Source organism: Anticarsia gemmatalis, chromosome 28, assembly GCF_050436995.1.
Source record: "Anticarsia gemmatalis isolate Benzon Research Colony breed Stoneville strain chromosome 28, ilAntGemm2 primary, whole genome shotgun sequence".
In the NCBI taxonomy this organism is placed as follows: domain Eukaryota; kingdom Metazoa; phylum Arthropoda; class Insecta; order Lepidoptera; family Erebidae; genus Anticarsia; species Anticarsia gemmatalis.
Window position 1 is genome coordinate 5,237,817 of NC_134772.1, and position 17,622 is coordinate 5,255,438.

The window sequence follows — 17,622 nt, forward strand, 5'->3', positions numbered from 1 at the left end:
ACATCGTGATGCAACCTTGCATGTCTGAGAGTTGTTTAACACAGTTCTAGGAAGGTATGAAAAGTCTCCAACCCGCGCTTAGCCAGCGTGGTGGACTCAAAGCCTAACCCCTCCCTCATTACGGGAGGAGACCCTTGCCCAGCAGTGGGACATTAACGGTTTTTTTTTTATTAAACTTAGTACTTTATGAGTATAATTTTACGACTTAACTTCTTAAACGATTAAGATAAAAGTAACAGAGTGATAGATATCATTGTCAACAGTATTTATAGTTGACAACACATTTTTACCAAGTTTTAGTACTAAACTACTGAAACAATTTCAATGAATTCTGGAAAATCCATAGATCACGAAGCAGTGTATACTAAACTAGCTGACCCGCGCAACTTCGCTTGCGTCACATAAGAGAGAATGGGTTATAATTTTCCCCGTTTTTGTAATATTTTTTACTGGTACTCTACTCCTATTAGTCGTAGCGTGATGGTGTATAGCCTATAGCCATCCTCAATAAACATGCTATCTATATAGGCTAATAGGCAGTAAAATATTTTTTCAATTCGCACTAGCAGTTCCTGAGATTAGCGTGTTTAAACAAACAAACAATCAAACAAACTCTACAATTTTATAATATTAGTATAGATTTGATAGAGTAATATATTGAGGAATAGGGAATTGGGTACTTCTTACCAGAAATTACTTAGGAGCCAATAAAAAAAACTGTTTTCTTTAGATATTTATTATAAAATATAAATAAACTAAAATATCATTGGGCAAGACACAGTTTTATTCGATTCCAACCTAAGCAAAGCTACTATGGTAACCAGATAACAGAAAAACATACTTATATACTTCTAAATGCATACTTAAATAGATTACAGTCAACCTGGGTAACTTTGAATCATTTGGGCAACATTGACAGTGGGAATTCGAAAACTAAAATAAATCCTTATCAATTGTGTTCGTTTCATATCTATACTAATATTATAAAGCTGAAGAGTGTGTTTGTTTGTTTGGACGCGCTAATCTCGGGAACTACTGGTCCGATTTGAAAAATTCTTCCAGTGTTAGATAGCACATTTATCGAGGAAGGCTATAGGCTATATATCATCACGCTACGACCAATAGGAGCAGAGTAACAGTGAAAAATGTTACAAAAACGGGGAAAATTATGATTATCTTAAGTGACGCAAGCGAAGTTGCGCGGGTCAGCTAGTGAAAAAATAATCGAAACTAGTTCATATTCCCACTGTCAAAGTTACCCAAATTGACCTTACTTAACTAATAAACTATTATAATTAATTATCAAACAAAACTACTAACAAACTGAAAGACAGTTTTCATTACCCACCATATTACATATGCATACAATACTAAAACAATATAATTTAATACCTTAAAAACTTGTTGTTTTTTAAAAGCATACTCCGTATTTTTTAACCCATCTTTTAGTATATACCTGCGTACTCCCATGCCCCATATCAAAGTGTACTCTATAATGTCGACAGGTAAGAAATCACAGTTAAATATAATTCGATCAACTTCGCTCATGTTTTGAAACATAGCTTCAAGATTATCCGTTTTGAAGCTCCAGGAGTTGTTGATGAAATACTTGTATGCATCCCCGAGTTTGTCTACTTTCCTGTACAAGTCTACGAATCTGTAATTCAATTCATTGTATGGTTAGTGGTTTAGTTAACAGCCGCGCGGATCGATCTCTGTGGTTAAGCTATGCTTGCCGAGGTTGTTCTGTGGATGGGTGACCATCTTATACATATCCGTGTTTCGGAAGGCACGTTAAATTGCAGGGCCCGGTTGTAATTTTCGAAGATTTTGACAGTCGTTAATAGTAGTCAGAAGCTTGAAAGTCTGACAATCAGTCTTACGGAAGGGTATCGTACCAAACTCCGGGCTACTATGGAAGGAATGATTCCTATGGTCCATATCGACCACTACAAAGACGTGTGATAGTGACAGACTTGAAAAAATATACAAGCGCCGGGAATCGAACCCGAGACCCTATCAGCAGTCGGATATACTACCGACCGCACATCAGAAGCATACAAAGTTTTCTTTCTTCTTTCTTTTTTAAAAGACAACTCCCGCATTAAGAATTGCTCTTGTGTGGGAACTTCTACAAACATACAAACAACGGACACAAAGTATAACCAGACCCGAAACAATTATTTGTGGATCTCACAAATAATTGTCTCGTGTGGGAATCGAACCCACGACCTCCCGATGCAATGGTTAGCGGCGTGGCGGCCTAAACCACTGCGCCGCGGAGGCAGTCCGAAAGTAATTAAAGGTAAAGTTTATAAAACGATACTTACGAAGTGACTCCCTTAGGTTTCTTCCGTATTATAAAGCAGATTATATCAAGAATGATAGCAGGTATGTAGTTTAAGAAGAAAGCCAGTACTACGTATAGGTATTGGTTCTTGACCTCTATGGTCTCGGCCCTCCACACAGCAGCGGGTATGGACATTTTCTTATATGAATATTTGCGGAGAATGTCACCAAAGTACCCTGAAATAAATTGGATTTGATTTATTTATGGACAAACTAGCCGACCCGCGCACCTTCGTTCGCTTCGTTTTTGTAGTGATAGCCGAGTGGTATAAGTTGACACCTCCCACGCAAGTGGTCGCTGGTTCGAACCCGAGCCAACACACCAATGACTTTTCGATGTTATGTGTATATTAGAAATAATTATCACGTGCTCCAACGGTGAAGGAAAATATCGTGAGGAAACCTTGCATGCCTAAAAAGTTGTTTAGTACATTTATTGAGGGCATGCAAAGTTCCCAACCCGCACTTGGCCAGCGTGGTGGACTCAAGGCCCCTCCCCTCATTACGGGAGGAGACCCTTATTCGAAATAGTAGACAGAAATGTATGACATACACCCACGTTTTGCCCTTAGGAAATATAGTCCCATGTAGTAGGGGGCCAGCATTGCCGACAAAATGCAGGAGAGTAGGCTGAGGTGGTATGGCCATGTCGAGAGGAGGCCTGCAGATTACGTAGGAAACAAAGCACTACAACTTTCCCTCCCCGGTCGTAGATCCAGAGGACGGCCCAAAACTAGATGGGAAACTGTAGTGCAGAAAGACATAAGTGAGTGTGAGGTTTCCGAAGACGATGTCGAGGACAGAGCGAAGTGGAGGAGAAAGACCAAGAAGGCTGACCCCACTACCATATGGGATTCATAGCATGGAAGAGAGAGAGAGAGAGTAGTAGGGGGCCAGCGTATTGGTATATAATATACCGGGTACTATATAAGTAAGTATATAATTGGACAACTCACACACGGTCCATTCGATTCCAAACTAAGCAGAGCTTGTACTACGGTAACCAAATAACTGATAAACATAGTTATATACTTCTAAATACATGCTTATATAGATACATTAACATCCAGGCTCAGAACAAATACTCGTGGTCATCACACAAATATTTGTCGCAGATGGGATTCGAACCCACCACACGCGGCGCTTTTATTACGGCGAGGTGACCACTATAACCACTGGGCCAAACGTGCAGTTAAAAAGCAGTGCCAGAAAAGAATTATACATATAGAAAAGAATAATGTAGCGGATCGCTAAATACAGCGATATCTACTGGGACCAGCGCTCAACCAACCACCAAGCGCAGTGTGACTGACGTCACAAGTCCTGAATCGCGCTATCGAAGTTTGCACTGCAATTGACTATATTATATACAAGTTCCCGACTACAACAGTCTGGCAGCCTAGGCCCACCAGGCACGATCACCTCGCCTGGTCGGAGGATCTTCCCTTTGTGTTGGAGGAACACGATCACCTCGTTCCTCCACAATAATAAAGAAGAATTATTTCCTCACCGTATCTGGTAGATCTTGAGATAGCATAAATAGGTACTTGGCCGTTCTCCCTTGGTCTTTTGGAGGAGTCCCAGGCGGCTGCTATAATGGCATTGTTGACGAGGTCTACTGGAACCACTGCGACGTCTGAGTTGACATCAGTCTGGAAAACTTTGACCACTCCCAGACCACACGCGATTATTATCTGGAGACAAAATATAATAATAATGTCCCTGATCCGGCTATGGCGGTATTGAAACTGGCCAACGATGCAGGATATGTTTTTCAGTTGTTTGTTTGTTTGTCGTATGGTTAGTGGTCAACCTAGTGTCAAAGTTGTGCAAGCCGTCTGAAGGCCTTTGACATGGCTTAACGACTGTTATCTTAGTAGACAGCAGCCGGGACCGACTTTTTACGTGCCCTCTGAAGCACGGAGACGCCCATCTCAAATACCACTATGCGGTTACCCGTCTATGGAATGATCGCGCCAACGGTTGCTTAACCCACAGATCGTTTACCGATCGGTGATCGCATCTGGCGAACAACTGGTGAACAGGGCGTCTCCGTGTTTTGGAGGGCACGTAAAAAGTCGGTCCCGGTTTTTGTCAATTAAGATAACAGTCGTTTAGCCACGTCAAAGACCTTTCGGGCGGCTTGAACAACTTTGACACTAGGTTGACCACTAACCATACGATAATAAGAAGAAGAACTGTACAAAGTTGTTGGACTATATGTTAGTAGCTATATTTTAGGATCTACTCACCCCACTGGGACCTATGACTGTCCTGATGTCGAGCCAGCCGGGCGCCGGTTCAATGTATGAAGGTAGGACTGGAAATGAGATAAATAAATATCATCGGACAACTCACACACAAAAAAGCGTGGTGGATTCAAGGCCTAACCCCTCCCTCATTACGGGAGGAGACCCTTGCCCAGCAGTGGGACATTAATAGATTAATTTATTTTTTTTACTTTAACTCACACTCGGTCATTTGATTCCAAACTAAGCAGAGCTTGAAGTAAGGTCAAGTTGGGTAACTTTGAATCATTTGGGTAACATTGAACGAGGGAATTTGAACTAGTTTCGATTATAATTGATAAAGATTTATTTTAGTTTTACAAACTTTTATTAATTGTGTTGGTTTTATATGAAAAAATAATGAATCGAAACTAGTTCAAATTCCCACGTTCAATGTTACAAAAAAGATTCACCCAGGTTGACTGTATGATAACCCATTACATGGAGCATTAACATTACATTAGAAGACATCTTCATCACGTTTTCATGAGAGGAAAAACTACCAAGAGACGTCTTCATCACGTTTTCATGAGAGGAAAAACTGCCAAGAGACGTCTTCATCTGAGGAAAAACTACCATGAGACGTCTTCATCACGTTTTCATGAGAGGAAAAACTACCAAGAGACGTCTTCATCTGAGGAAAAACTAAATAGAGACGTCTTCATCTGAGGAAAAACTACCATGTGACGTCTCCATGTGAGGAAAAACTACCAAGAGACGTCTTCATTTGAGGAAAAACTAAATAGAGACGTCTTCATCTGAGGAAAAACTACCATGTGACGTCTCCATGTGAGGAAAAACTACCAAGAGACGTCTTCATCACGTCTTCATGAGAGGAGAAACTACCAAGAGACGTCTTCAAGTTTTGTGGAAGTCCAGAAAAGGTGTTAAAGGTGAATAAATTTGAAAATGCGCGGTATTAAATAAAAACAAGAAAGTAGAGCGAAGCTGTGCGGGTCAGCTAGTACACACATAACTTGAAAAAGTAATTGGTGTGTTGCCTCGAATTTGAAAGGTCGACCATTTACATGTGGCGCACGCTTATACCACTCGACTATCACTGCTCTTTATATGGCAAAATTTCTCAGCAGATGCCTATGTCATAACATCTACCTGCATGCCAAATTTCAGCCTGAATCGTCCAGTGGTTTGGGCTGTACGTTGATAGATCACTATGTCAGTCAGTCCTTTGAGTTATATATATGTTACTGTAAAAGCCCGAACTGTGGTAAATCCTAAGATTTTCCGGTAAAACCTAAGATTTACCAACTCTCAATGGTAAAAGTCCGAACGTTGTTTTATTTCGAACGTTAACCACCATTGAATTGGTAAATCTTAGGATTTACATAATGACACGGTATAAGTTGATAAAATCATATCATATCGTGTTCGTCCCGTAATATAATGATACTAGCTGACCCGGCAAACGTTGTTTTGCCATGTAAATTAAAAAATATATTATATTGTCACTTATAGGTATGAAAAATAGATGTTGGCCGATTCTCAGACCTACTCAATTTGCTCACAAAATTTCATGAGAATCGGTCAAGCCGTTTCGGAGGAGTATGGCAACGAAAACTGTGACGCGAGAATTTTTTTTTTGTGAATCTAGACCGTTCTCAGATCCCCTTAAACACACACAAAAAAATTCATCAAAATCGGTCCAGTCGCTTAAGAGAAGACATACACACTTACAGAAGAATCCCGTAATATAATGATATTGAACGTTTCCTATTTTGCACCCAGTTTTGGCAAAATCCCGAATTAATCTACACTAATCTATACTCATATTATAAAGCTGAAGAGTTTGTTTGTTTGTTTGAACGCGCTAATCTCAGGAACTCCTGGTCCGATTTGAAAAATTCTTTCAGTGTTAGATGGTCCATTTATCGAGGAAGGCTATAGGCTATATTTCATTACGCTACGACCAAAAGGAGCAGAGTAACAGTAATAATGTTACAAAAACGGGGAAAAAATTCACCCATCCTCTCTTATTTGACGCAAGCGAAGTTGCGCGGGTCAGCTAGTCTAGAGATAAAATGATTCGTTACCCATGGCAGGTCTGACGATGCAGACAGGCAGGTCTCCAGCGGTAGTTCTGATCAGCTCCTCAGATATCGCCTTTGTGAACGTGTACGTGTTCGGCCAATTCCCGATCAGACTGAAAACAATTTGTTTAAATCTCTATTTATTTCAGGCAGAATTTCCCAACCTTTTCTAAGTCAGGGACCACTTTTATATTATTCTTGTTAGCAGGGACCACTTAATTTAAGTATATTAAAAAAAAAGGTGTAATAATCATCCTGAAAATTCAAAATTTTAATATCTTTCGCGGACCATTTTTTAACTTCCACGGACCACTGGAGGTCCGTTTTGACCACTAGTTGGGAACCACTGATTTAAGGAATGTTTATCAAACTTTTCTTTTTTAGAAGGACAACTCCCGCACTAAGAATTACTCTTGTGTCGCGGGGACTTTTACAAACATAACGGACACAAAGTACAACTGAACCCGAAACAAATATTTGTAGATCACACAAATAATTGGTCCGTGAGCGAATCGTACTCACGACCTCCCGACGAGTCTCACCGGATGCAGCTGAATACCAGTGTTTTACATGGAGCGACTGCCTATCTGACCTCCACAACCCAATTACCTGGGATATAACACAATATCCTTCGGTAAGACTGTTTGCCAGACTTTCAAGCTTCTGACTACTGTTAACGACTGTCAAAGATCTTCGAAAATGCCAGCCGGGACCCACAATTTAACTTGCCTTCCGAAACTCGATATGTATAAGATGGTCACTCATCCACAGATTAACTTCGGCAAGCGTAACTTAACTTTACAGATCGATCCGCGCGGCTGTTGTTAAAAGCCACGAGCTACGACTAGGCTGATGATGTAAGGAGCTGATAAAACTTACTTCTGAGTGATGGCATCCAGTCTGCTCTCGTCAACTGTTTCAGCTAGGCTGATGATGGTCTCCGGGGACATAGGACTTGTGTAGAACTGTTCTTCGAGCTTTTCTCCAATGCGGTCTTTTGTAACAAACGCAAAGGCTGTCGATACGTGCACGAATTTACTGAAAGAGAGAATAAGTAATATACAAATAGGATACGGGAATTAATGCGAACACAGCCAGTCAGTCGGCCTGCGATCACGGCGAGTGCAACCTGCGCCGAAACGTTAGGCATTTTAAGATAAAATGCGTGTTCGCGTTAATTCCCGTATCCTATTATATATTAAACATGCAACGCGAGAGTTTAAAAGTTATGAGAATAAGTAAGCTGTAAATACATTTTTGAAAATATATTTTTTGAAGATTGCAAAAGGTAAAACCGGACCCCGTTACTGAGACTTTGCTGTCTGCCTGTCTGTCTGTCCTACATCTCTCTCTGTATTTCATGAACCGTAATTGTTATTTCAGTTCATGAGATACAGCGGTTACTGAAGGTACTGGTAAAAGACAGACATACAGTCAGTTACAGTATAACATCACATCATAACTTTTGAACTCTCGCATTGCATGTTTAATGTATAATAGAATACGGGAATTAACGCTAACGTGAACACGCATTTTATCCTAAAATGCCTTAGAACGTTTCGGCGCGATTTCGGCGTTTAATTCCCGTATACTATTACACATATAACAAATATTAAAAAATAGGGAAAAAAAGCAATAATTCACTGTTAAAACGTGACTAAAAAAAACATTTTTTTTCCGTAATGGTACGAGACTACGTGCGCATGTCAAACTCGCACTTGGCCGTAGTTTTTTTCAATTATTATACTTTTATACATTTTAATTCTCCTCTAAGTTTGTAAGGATCGTAGCAAGCTGTGCTCTGGCAATGTTTCCTACTTCTTTCACAATTTTTGTGTCTTAATTAAAATATACTTACATTAAACTTTTACATTCTCTAGCCAGCGCTAATGCCTCTCGAGTACTTCGAACATTGGTAAGAGTAGCTTTACGAAGAGGTTCATCAAATCGTATTGTTGCTGCCACGTGGAATATGAAAGTCACCTGAAAATCCATATCCATACTAATATTATAAATGCGAAAGTAACTCTGTCTGTCTGTCTGTCTGTCTGTCTGCTACTCAATCACGCCTAAACTACTGAACCAATTTGCATGAAATTTGGTATGGAGATATTTTGATACCCGAGAAAGGACATAGGCTACTTTTTATCCCGGGAAAATGATGCATTTCCCGGGAAAATTAAGGTGGCGAACTAAGTCGCGAATAAGCCATATTATAATGACATTAAATTAACAAAAATCCGTTGTCATGGCAACTGTTTTAATGGCGGATATGCCTTAGCGCAACTTCGTTATGTTAAGAGATGTAAATAATTTTGGGAATATTTTTCGTGGAAAAAAAGGCATAATATATTTTTTATCATCACGCTACGACCAATAGGAGCAGAGTAACAGTAAAAAGTGTTACAAAAACGTGGAAAATTCTGACCCATTCTCTCTTATGTGACGCAAGCGAAGTTGCGCGGGTCAGCTAGTAGGCATCATCACGCTACGACCAAAAGGGGCAGAGTACCAGTAAAAAATGTTACAAAAACGGGGAAAAATTTCACCCATTCTCTCTTATTGGACGCAAGCGAAGTTGCGCGGGTCAGCTAGTTTATTTATAAATAAAATAAGCGTAATATAGTCTTAGTTATAGTGTTATGGTGTTGAAGCGGATATCACTCTGGATAAATATCTTTAGCTTCAAGAATCACAAACGAGTACACGGTTCATTAGGTTTCTTTCAGTGAGCTCGTGAGGTAATCAAATATCGAGCTTTATTGTGTAGAGAAAAGATTTTATTAGAAGTTCATACATACTATAATGCGAAAAGACTTTTTCCCCGAACTAATACATTCATTGTTGTTACTAATGTTTGACGATATAAAAACTCGTGCACGGTTGGCAGGTTTAAATCACACTCATGGTCACAGGTCGAATATCAGCTAGAAAGACATAAATAGGTACCTCGTCAGCAAGTGTATTCCAGTCCTTCTCACTCAGTCCAAGTCTGATGTCAGCCACGTCTCCCTCCACCGGTACTATCTTATCAGCAAACTGCGGCTGTCGACTGCGCAGATTATCATATACCTGGATTGGAAGAACAGCTTTAGAGCAGATTTTTTTTAAAGCAGAGGAGAGAAAAATATGAGGTAGTCCATCTAGAGCACCCGTTTCAATGGCACCTAGCCTTAAATAAATAAATAAATATCATTGGACAAATCACGCACGGTCATTTGATTCCAAACTAAGCAGAGCTTGTACTATGGTAACCAAATAACTGATAAACATACTTATATACTTCTAAATACATACTTATATAGATAAATTGACATCCAGGCTCAGAACAAATACTCGTTCTCATCACACAAAGATTTCTCCTGGGTGGGATTCGAACCCACCACACGCGGCGCTACAGTTATTGCGACTACTACTATTAGGGAGGGCTTAGGCCTTGAGTCCACCACGCTGGCCAAGTGCGGGTTGGGGACTTTGCATGCCGTCAAGAAATGTATCAAAAAATTTTTAGGCATACAAGGTTTGATCACAATGTTTTCCTTCACCGTTAGAACAAGTGATAATTATTTCTAATTCACACATAACTTTGAAAAGTCATTGGTGTGTTGCCTAGGATTCGAACCGTTGACCACTGGCGTGGAAGGTAACTTATACCACTCGGCTATCACTGTTTATATACTGGTTACCCATAAAGAAATACGAAAATAAAAAAAAATAAAAGAACTTTAAACATAAATAAAAATATTTTGGCCTTGGACTCAAATCGCACGTGATTCAAGTTAGTAATTATGTATAAGAGGTTAATTCACCAATTGATTACCGTTAGAAATATTTACATACTTGGAAATACCAAAATATTTATTCATTTATGTATAATGCCGACACATTTCCTTATACAATCAATCAGGCTAGTTTTTCTTCCAACTATGTTGGAGTCGGCTTCCAGTTTCACCAGATGCAGCTGAATACCAGTATTTTACATGGAGCGTCTGCCTATCAGACCTCCACAACTTACTTGGGCTATAACACGATATCACTCGGAAAGACTGGTTGTCAAACTTTCAAGCTTCTGACTACTGGTAACGACTGTCAATGATCTTTGAGAATGACAGCCGAGAACCATAATTAAACGTGCCTTCCGAAGCACGGAGGAACTTGATGTATAATCCATCCACGGTATGACTAGTGGTAACGTCTGTCAAAGATCTTTGAAAATGACATTAAAGGCCCATACAGAGGAACTCGGTAGGTATAAAATGGTCACCCATCCAATGGTCAACCTCGGCAAGCGTAGCTTAACCTGAAAGATCGATCCCCGCGGCTGTTGTTTTTTTAGCCACGAGGTCAACACCAACAGAATGATATTAGGAATAATGATATTAGAAATGACGTAATGTTACTTACAGGTTCTTTGAGGGTATGGTTCAGTCTTTCCTGAATGGTCCTTCCTTTCCTCGGTCTCATCAGCACGTAGATCTTTTTAATAGCACATGATCTGAAATGTTGTATTAGGCATTTATTCGTCATATGGTTAGTTGTCAACCTAGTGTCAAAGTTGTTCAAGCCCAAAGGCCTTTGTCATGGCTTAACGACTGTTACCTTATTGATAACAACCGGGACTGACTTTTTACGTTCCCTCCGAAGCACGGAGACGCCCAGTTCAAATACCACTATGCGGCAGCCCATCGATGGATTAATCGCACCAAGATTTGCTTAACCCATAGATCGTTTACCGACCTGTGAGTGCAAAAACAAAACTTTGTCTGTCTGTTTGTCTGTTACTCAATCACGCCTAAAGTACTGAACCAATTTGCATGAAATTTGGTATGGAGATATTTTGATACCCGAGAAAGGACATAGGCTACTTTTTACTACAGAAAATGACGCATTCCTATAGGGAAATTCAGGTGGCGGACCAAGTCGCGGGTAAAAGCTAGTAGTAAAATAAAAGGGTATGATTTTTCTATTACCTGAGCAGTTTCTCAATAAGTTGTTTCCCGATGAAGCCGGAGCCGCCCGTCACGAACACGGTGGCGTCGCGGTAGAACTGCTGCACGCTGGAGTCTCCGCGCTCTATCACATCGTTCATCGGCTTCTGCAGAGCGAACGCTGCCTGTTCTATCTCTTCAGCAGGATCCATAATAATTACCTGGACATTTTTTATCAATTTTATTTTAATTTGTTAATAAGTTTAAGGTTATTAAGTTTTTAATTAATTAATGTCCGAAGAGTCTCCTCCCGTAATGAGGGAGGGGTAGGCCTTGAGTCCACCACGCTGGCCCAGTGCGGGTTGGGGACTTTGCATGCCCTCAATAATGTATTAAACAAATTTTAGGCATGCAAGGTTTTCCACGATGTTTTCTTTCACCGTTGGAGCATGTGATAATTATTTCTAATACACACATAACTTCGAAAAGTCATTGGTGTGTTGCCTCGGGTTCGAACCTGCAAACACTTGCGTACTAAGGCCGCTCCCAGAAGATCTTTTAATAGCCGCCTTTACACACACACTGTATCGCACGTTCTTAGGAGCGTACAGGATTACGCGCGGGAAAGCAGAGCGCTCTTCGCTCGCGATTTTCTTCGCGGGCTTGACAGATGAGCGCGGCGCGTGGTCTTTCCTTTCCCCTTACACGCGCGCTCTTTCACGTGCGATTGTTGTTTCATGCGCGATAGAGTGTGTGTGTAAAAGGCGCTTTTACCTATATTTCACAATTTGGCAGTCTTATTGTTAGACACCTCTGTGGCGCGGTCGGTAGTGTATGCGACTGCCGCACAAGATTTCTCGGGTTCGAATCCTGGGTCGGTCTAAAACGTTTTTTCTGAGAATTTTTCTTAAATTCTCTCGACTTGTACACATAATAAATATTATAATGTAATGGTTCTAAACGCGATTGAAAATTGAAGGATACCTTATTTGTTTCCCCGACGTTTAGGGAGCCAGTCCGTGACCACGGTAGGTTCAATTTGATAGTATTATCAGCAGTGAGACACAGACAAAGGCTAAATTTAAATATATATATTTTAAAAGTCAAATGATCCTAAGTAACTCTCGTAAGTACTCGATTGTAGGAAATAGAGCAACTAAAGTAATTGCTTAAATATTTCGTGTTATATCAAACTTAAAGTAATTATAATGATAATTTATTTTGATTAATCTGACCCCTATAGAACTCGAGTCTGAATTTCGATTTTATTTGTTTATTAAAGTGTCCGGTGTATGAATAATGACCCGCGCAACTTCGCTTGCTTCACATAAGAGAGAATAGGCCAAAATTTTCCCCGTTTTTGTAACCTTTTTTAACTCGTACTCCGCTCCTATTGGTCGTAGCGTGATGATATTTAGCCTCTAGCCTTCCTTGATAAATAGACTATCTAACACTGAAATAATTTTTCAAATCGGTTCAGTAGTTCCTGAGATTAGCGCGTTCAAACAAACAAACAAACAAACAATCAAACTCTTCAGCTTTATAACATTGGTATAGATTAGTATAGATATCATTTTCATTGGTATTGGTTTTTCCATTTGAAAAGGAAAGTAATACATAATATTTTTCTTTTAGGGTTTCTTAATGTTAAAAAGGGACTCTCATACTGTAATTTCTTCGTCTGTCTGTCACTAGACTGTATCTCATTCACCGTGATATTAACAACTGAAATTTTCACAAATGAAAAGAGTGGCCGTGTGCTTGTTGCTAGCTCTTCTCATAAGGTTCAAGTGAATTTCCTCTTTAGAAATTGTAACGACTATCAAAAGTGTCAATATTTGACCCAAATTAATAAATGATTTGATTTTGAAATGAGATATTTATATTACCCCTTCAAGAGATACAAGAGCTTGGGTCTTTTTTCGGAATAAGGGAGCCTACATCTTAAGCCAAGCTATCTCATATCTCAGTTGACAACTATCTTCAAAGCTACTACGCGATACATTGTCATCTCCCCTTTATCATAGTGATCAACAAGTTACGTCAAAGCAGCAATGTACTGAATAGTGACCATCAAATTGATATACACTAGTTGTCAACTGGGATACAGCTTGGGGTTATTTAATTAAAAACTGTCTAAAGTCCATCAGACTTATTAGTCAGTAGTTACTAATTAATGCACGGTTTTTTAATCCAGACATCTTTTGAATAAATTTATAATTTGCAGTAGTCATAAAATATTGAACTACAGAAGTTGAGGCGCCCATAGCCAGTTGCGCTCACCGGTCGGTAAACGATCTGTGGGTTAAGCAACCATTGGCGCGGTCATTCCATAGATGGGTGACCGCATAGTGGTATTTGAACAGGGCGTCTCCGTGCTTCGGAGGGCACGTTAAAAGTCGATCCCGGTTGTTGTCAATTAAGATAACAGTCGTTAAGCCATGTCAAAGGTCCTTCGGGCGGCTTGAACAACTTTGACACTAGGTTGACCACTAACCATACGATAGATAGATTACGAGACCCTTGTCTAGCAGTAGGATAGTAATGCGTTATTTGTTTTATTTGAGCTTTAATTCTGTACTATACATGTTTTGTGGTAAACCAGACAGCAAACAAAATACCGAATTTGTAATAAAAAATAAACAGTGACAGACAAATCCACGTGATTTACAAAGGTGAAACACGTGTACAATAATTACTATTTTAAACGGACTTTTAAACGTGATCTAATTAGAATTTAATTATTTGAACTACGAACTGTAGCTCAATTCTCTATTACTATCAACTACCGACAACCTACCTGTCATCGTGAAATTTCGTATGAAAATCTGATCAGCGCCTCTGACGGGCGTCGCAGAAACTGTTTTGGCAGTACATGCTAAATGTCAAAATTTCGATAGCTAGCCGGTTGTCGGTAGTCGATAGTGGTAGAGAATCGAGGTACTGCACGTTTGGCGCAGTGGTTAACATGGTCACCTAATCGCAATAACTGTAGCGCCGCGTGTGGCGGGTTCGAATCCCACCCGGGACAAATATTTGTGTGATGAGCACTAGTATTTGTTTGAATCTGGTTGTTATTATCTATATAAGTATGTATTTAGAAGTATATAAGTATGTTTATCAGTTATTTGGTAACCATAGTACAAGCTTTGCTTAGTTTGGAATCAGATGACCGTGTGTGAGTTTTATCCCAAAACATTTATTTATTTCGGGTTAGGTCCATGACTAATACCTAACCAGAAACTGTTGTTTGTTTGTCGTATGGTTTGTGGCACAACCAGAAATAACCCCTCCCACATTACGGGAGGAGACCCTTGCCCAGCAGTGAGATATTTATGAGTTAAAAATATTTTTATTATAACATGACTAATGACAGACTGCCTCTGTGTCAGTGTATCCGATTGCTGATCATGAAGTCTCGGTTCGATTACCGTGTCAAGCAAAGTAGTATTTTTTGACACGTCACTGTCCTACTGCTTGGCAAGCGTCTTATCCAGAGGAGTGAGGGCCGGTCTTTAGTACTATTGGTATTTAATAATTTATATTCGAATGTTTCTCAATAGAAGCCCGGAGTGTGGTAACGTGCCCGGTATATGGCAATAAACTCGCCCCCTATTACATGGGACTAACATTGTTGATTGCAAATTTGTCAATATTGAAAACTTAAGAAACAAACTTCCGCACTAATACATTGAATGCAAATTAATTACTCTATAATTCTATGTGAATTATAATTAACTACATGACCCGGCGAACTTCGTACCGCCTAAAATATGCAAAATTAAATGTCTTTTTTTCAATATTTCTGAGAGATTTTCTCAATATTTTTTTCCGTAAGAACCTTCTACTAATAATAACAAATACGACACAAAAAGAATTTGTAAAATCGGTCCAGCCATTCACGCGTGTTGACGTGACCCAGGAAAACGGGTTTCATTTTTATTTATGTAGATTCATTTGTTTACCTTAACGCCCTCTAGTTTTGTCAATTAGAACTCAGTTCCATATCTTTCATTTGTTTACTAGCGCCATCTGGTTGGAAAAGGATGATTTACTTCGTCAATACAACAATAACTAGTTCTAGATTATTGTATAGATGTCACTTTAACAGATAAGGGCTACTAAAGCCACTACTTTTCAGTTAAATAACTGAAACCAGCTACTCGATTCCAGTCCTACTGCTGAGCAGGGATCTCCTTCTTCCTATAACAGGCCATTCACCGTATTGGAAAGGATTGCGTATGTGGATAAATATCCGCAACATCAGCTGTCGTCAATAATTCCTTGCCGCCTATAAACATCCATCATCAGACTAGCCTTTATTCCAGCTATTGGAGTCGGCTTCCAGTCTCCCCGGATACAGCTGGATACTACTATTTTACATGGAGCGACTATTTATCGGACCTCCATAATCCAGTTACCTAGGTTAAAGATTGGACAACTCACATTTATTTACAGACTAAACAGATCTTGTACTATGGTAACCAAATAACTGATAAACATTCTAAGTAAAAAGTTATATACATACACTAGCTGACCCGCGCAACTTCGCCTGCGACACGTAAAAGAGAATCTATACTAATATTATAAAGCTGAAGAGTTTGTTTGTTTGATTGTTTGTTTGTTTGAACGCGCTAATCTCGGGAACTACTGGTCCGATTTGAAAAATTCTTTCAGTGTTAGATATTCCATTTATCGAGGAAGGCTATAGGCTATATATCATTACGCTACGACCAATAGGAGCAGAGTACTAGTGAAAAATGTTACAAAAACGGGGAAAATTATGATTCTCTTATGTGACGAAAGCAAAGTTGCGCGGGTCAGCTAGTGGGTAATAATTTTCCCCGTTTTTGTAACATTTTTTATTGCTACTCTGCTCCTATTAGTCGTAGCGTAATGATATATAGCCTATAACCTTCCTCGATAAATGGACTATCTAACATTGAAAGAATTTTTCAAATCGGACCAGTAGTTCCTAAGATTAGCGCGTTCAAACAAACAAACAAACAAACTCTTCAGCTTTATAATATTAGTATAGATTGGTTCAAACATACAGTCGTTTTTGGCCACGTTGATATAGGGGACTTTGCATCCTTTCAAGAACTGTTTAAGCAACTCTCAGGTAATTAAGGATTCATAACATTTTCTTTCCTTCACCGTTAGAACAAATAAATTAATATCCATCGCCTTTGTTCTTATTTATATACGTTTTTCAATAACTTTACTGTCGGGAGTAATTAAAAATCGCCCTTTAGGAAAGTGAATAACTTTCGTAATTATAGGTGTTATGTAAAAATGAATCAGAATGGGTAATTAAATATACCTAGGAAAGGGTAAGTAGAGATCGCTAGCTAAAATTAGATTACCTAATAAATAAATGAAAGTTAAAATAAAAGAACCGAGTGGTTTAAATTGCACCTCTCATGTAAGTGACCCACAATTTGAACACGAGGCAACACACCAATGACTTATCCAGGTTATGTGTGTATTAGAAATAATGATCACTTGTTCCAACGGTGAAGTAATTACTAGCTGACCCGGGCAACTTCGTTGTCTCACATAAGAGAGAATGGGTCATGATTTTCCCCGTTTTTGTAAAATTTTTTACTGGTACTCTGCTCCTATTGGTCATAGCGTGATGATATAATAATATAGCTTATAGCCTTCCTCGATAAATGGGCTATCTAACACTGAAATAATTTTTCAAATCGGACCAGTAGTTTGTATCAAACAAACAAACAAACTCTTCGGCTTTATAATATTAGTATAGATTATCTTTCTTGAAAAAAATGTTTAGATAAATAGCTCGATTACATTTTGATTAAAATGGGAAAATAGTAGAAAAAGTTTGCAAATAATTTTGTATGCTTATTTATGTATGCAATGTGTATTGTCAACAGAATTTGAATGTTTCCATACATTACTAACAAATAAGAATATCTATACTAATATTATAAAGCAGAAGAGTTTGTTTGTTTGTTTGAACGCGCTAATCTCAGGAACTACTGG

At 39.1% G+C, this 17,622-nt stretch overlaps 1 protein-coding gene across 1 annotated transcript; it reads right to left on the reverse strand.

Annotated features, from left to right (window-relative positions):
- Positions 1-770: 770 nt before the first annotated feature.
- On the reverse strand, positions 771-12,737 carry LOC142984930 (fatty acyl-CoA reductase wat-like). Its single transcript, XM_076132811.1, has 11 exons — positions 12,598-12,737; positions 11,656-11,834; positions 11,090-11,180; positions 9,635-9,757; positions 8,544-8,668; positions 7,565-7,723; positions 6,689-6,798; positions 4,602-4,669; positions 3,860-4,043; positions 2,331-2,526; positions 771-1,657 (listed from the first exon to the last, which is right to left on the reverse strand). Exons 2-11 carry the CDS (start codon positions 11,823-11,825, stop codon positions 1,303-1,305), a joined length of 1,581 nt encoding a protein of 526 aa, XP_075988926.1. The 5' UTR covers positions 11,826-11,834; positions 12,598-12,737; the 3' UTR covers positions 771-1,302.
- Between the last annotated feature and the right edge of the window lie 4,885 nt (positions 12,738-17,622).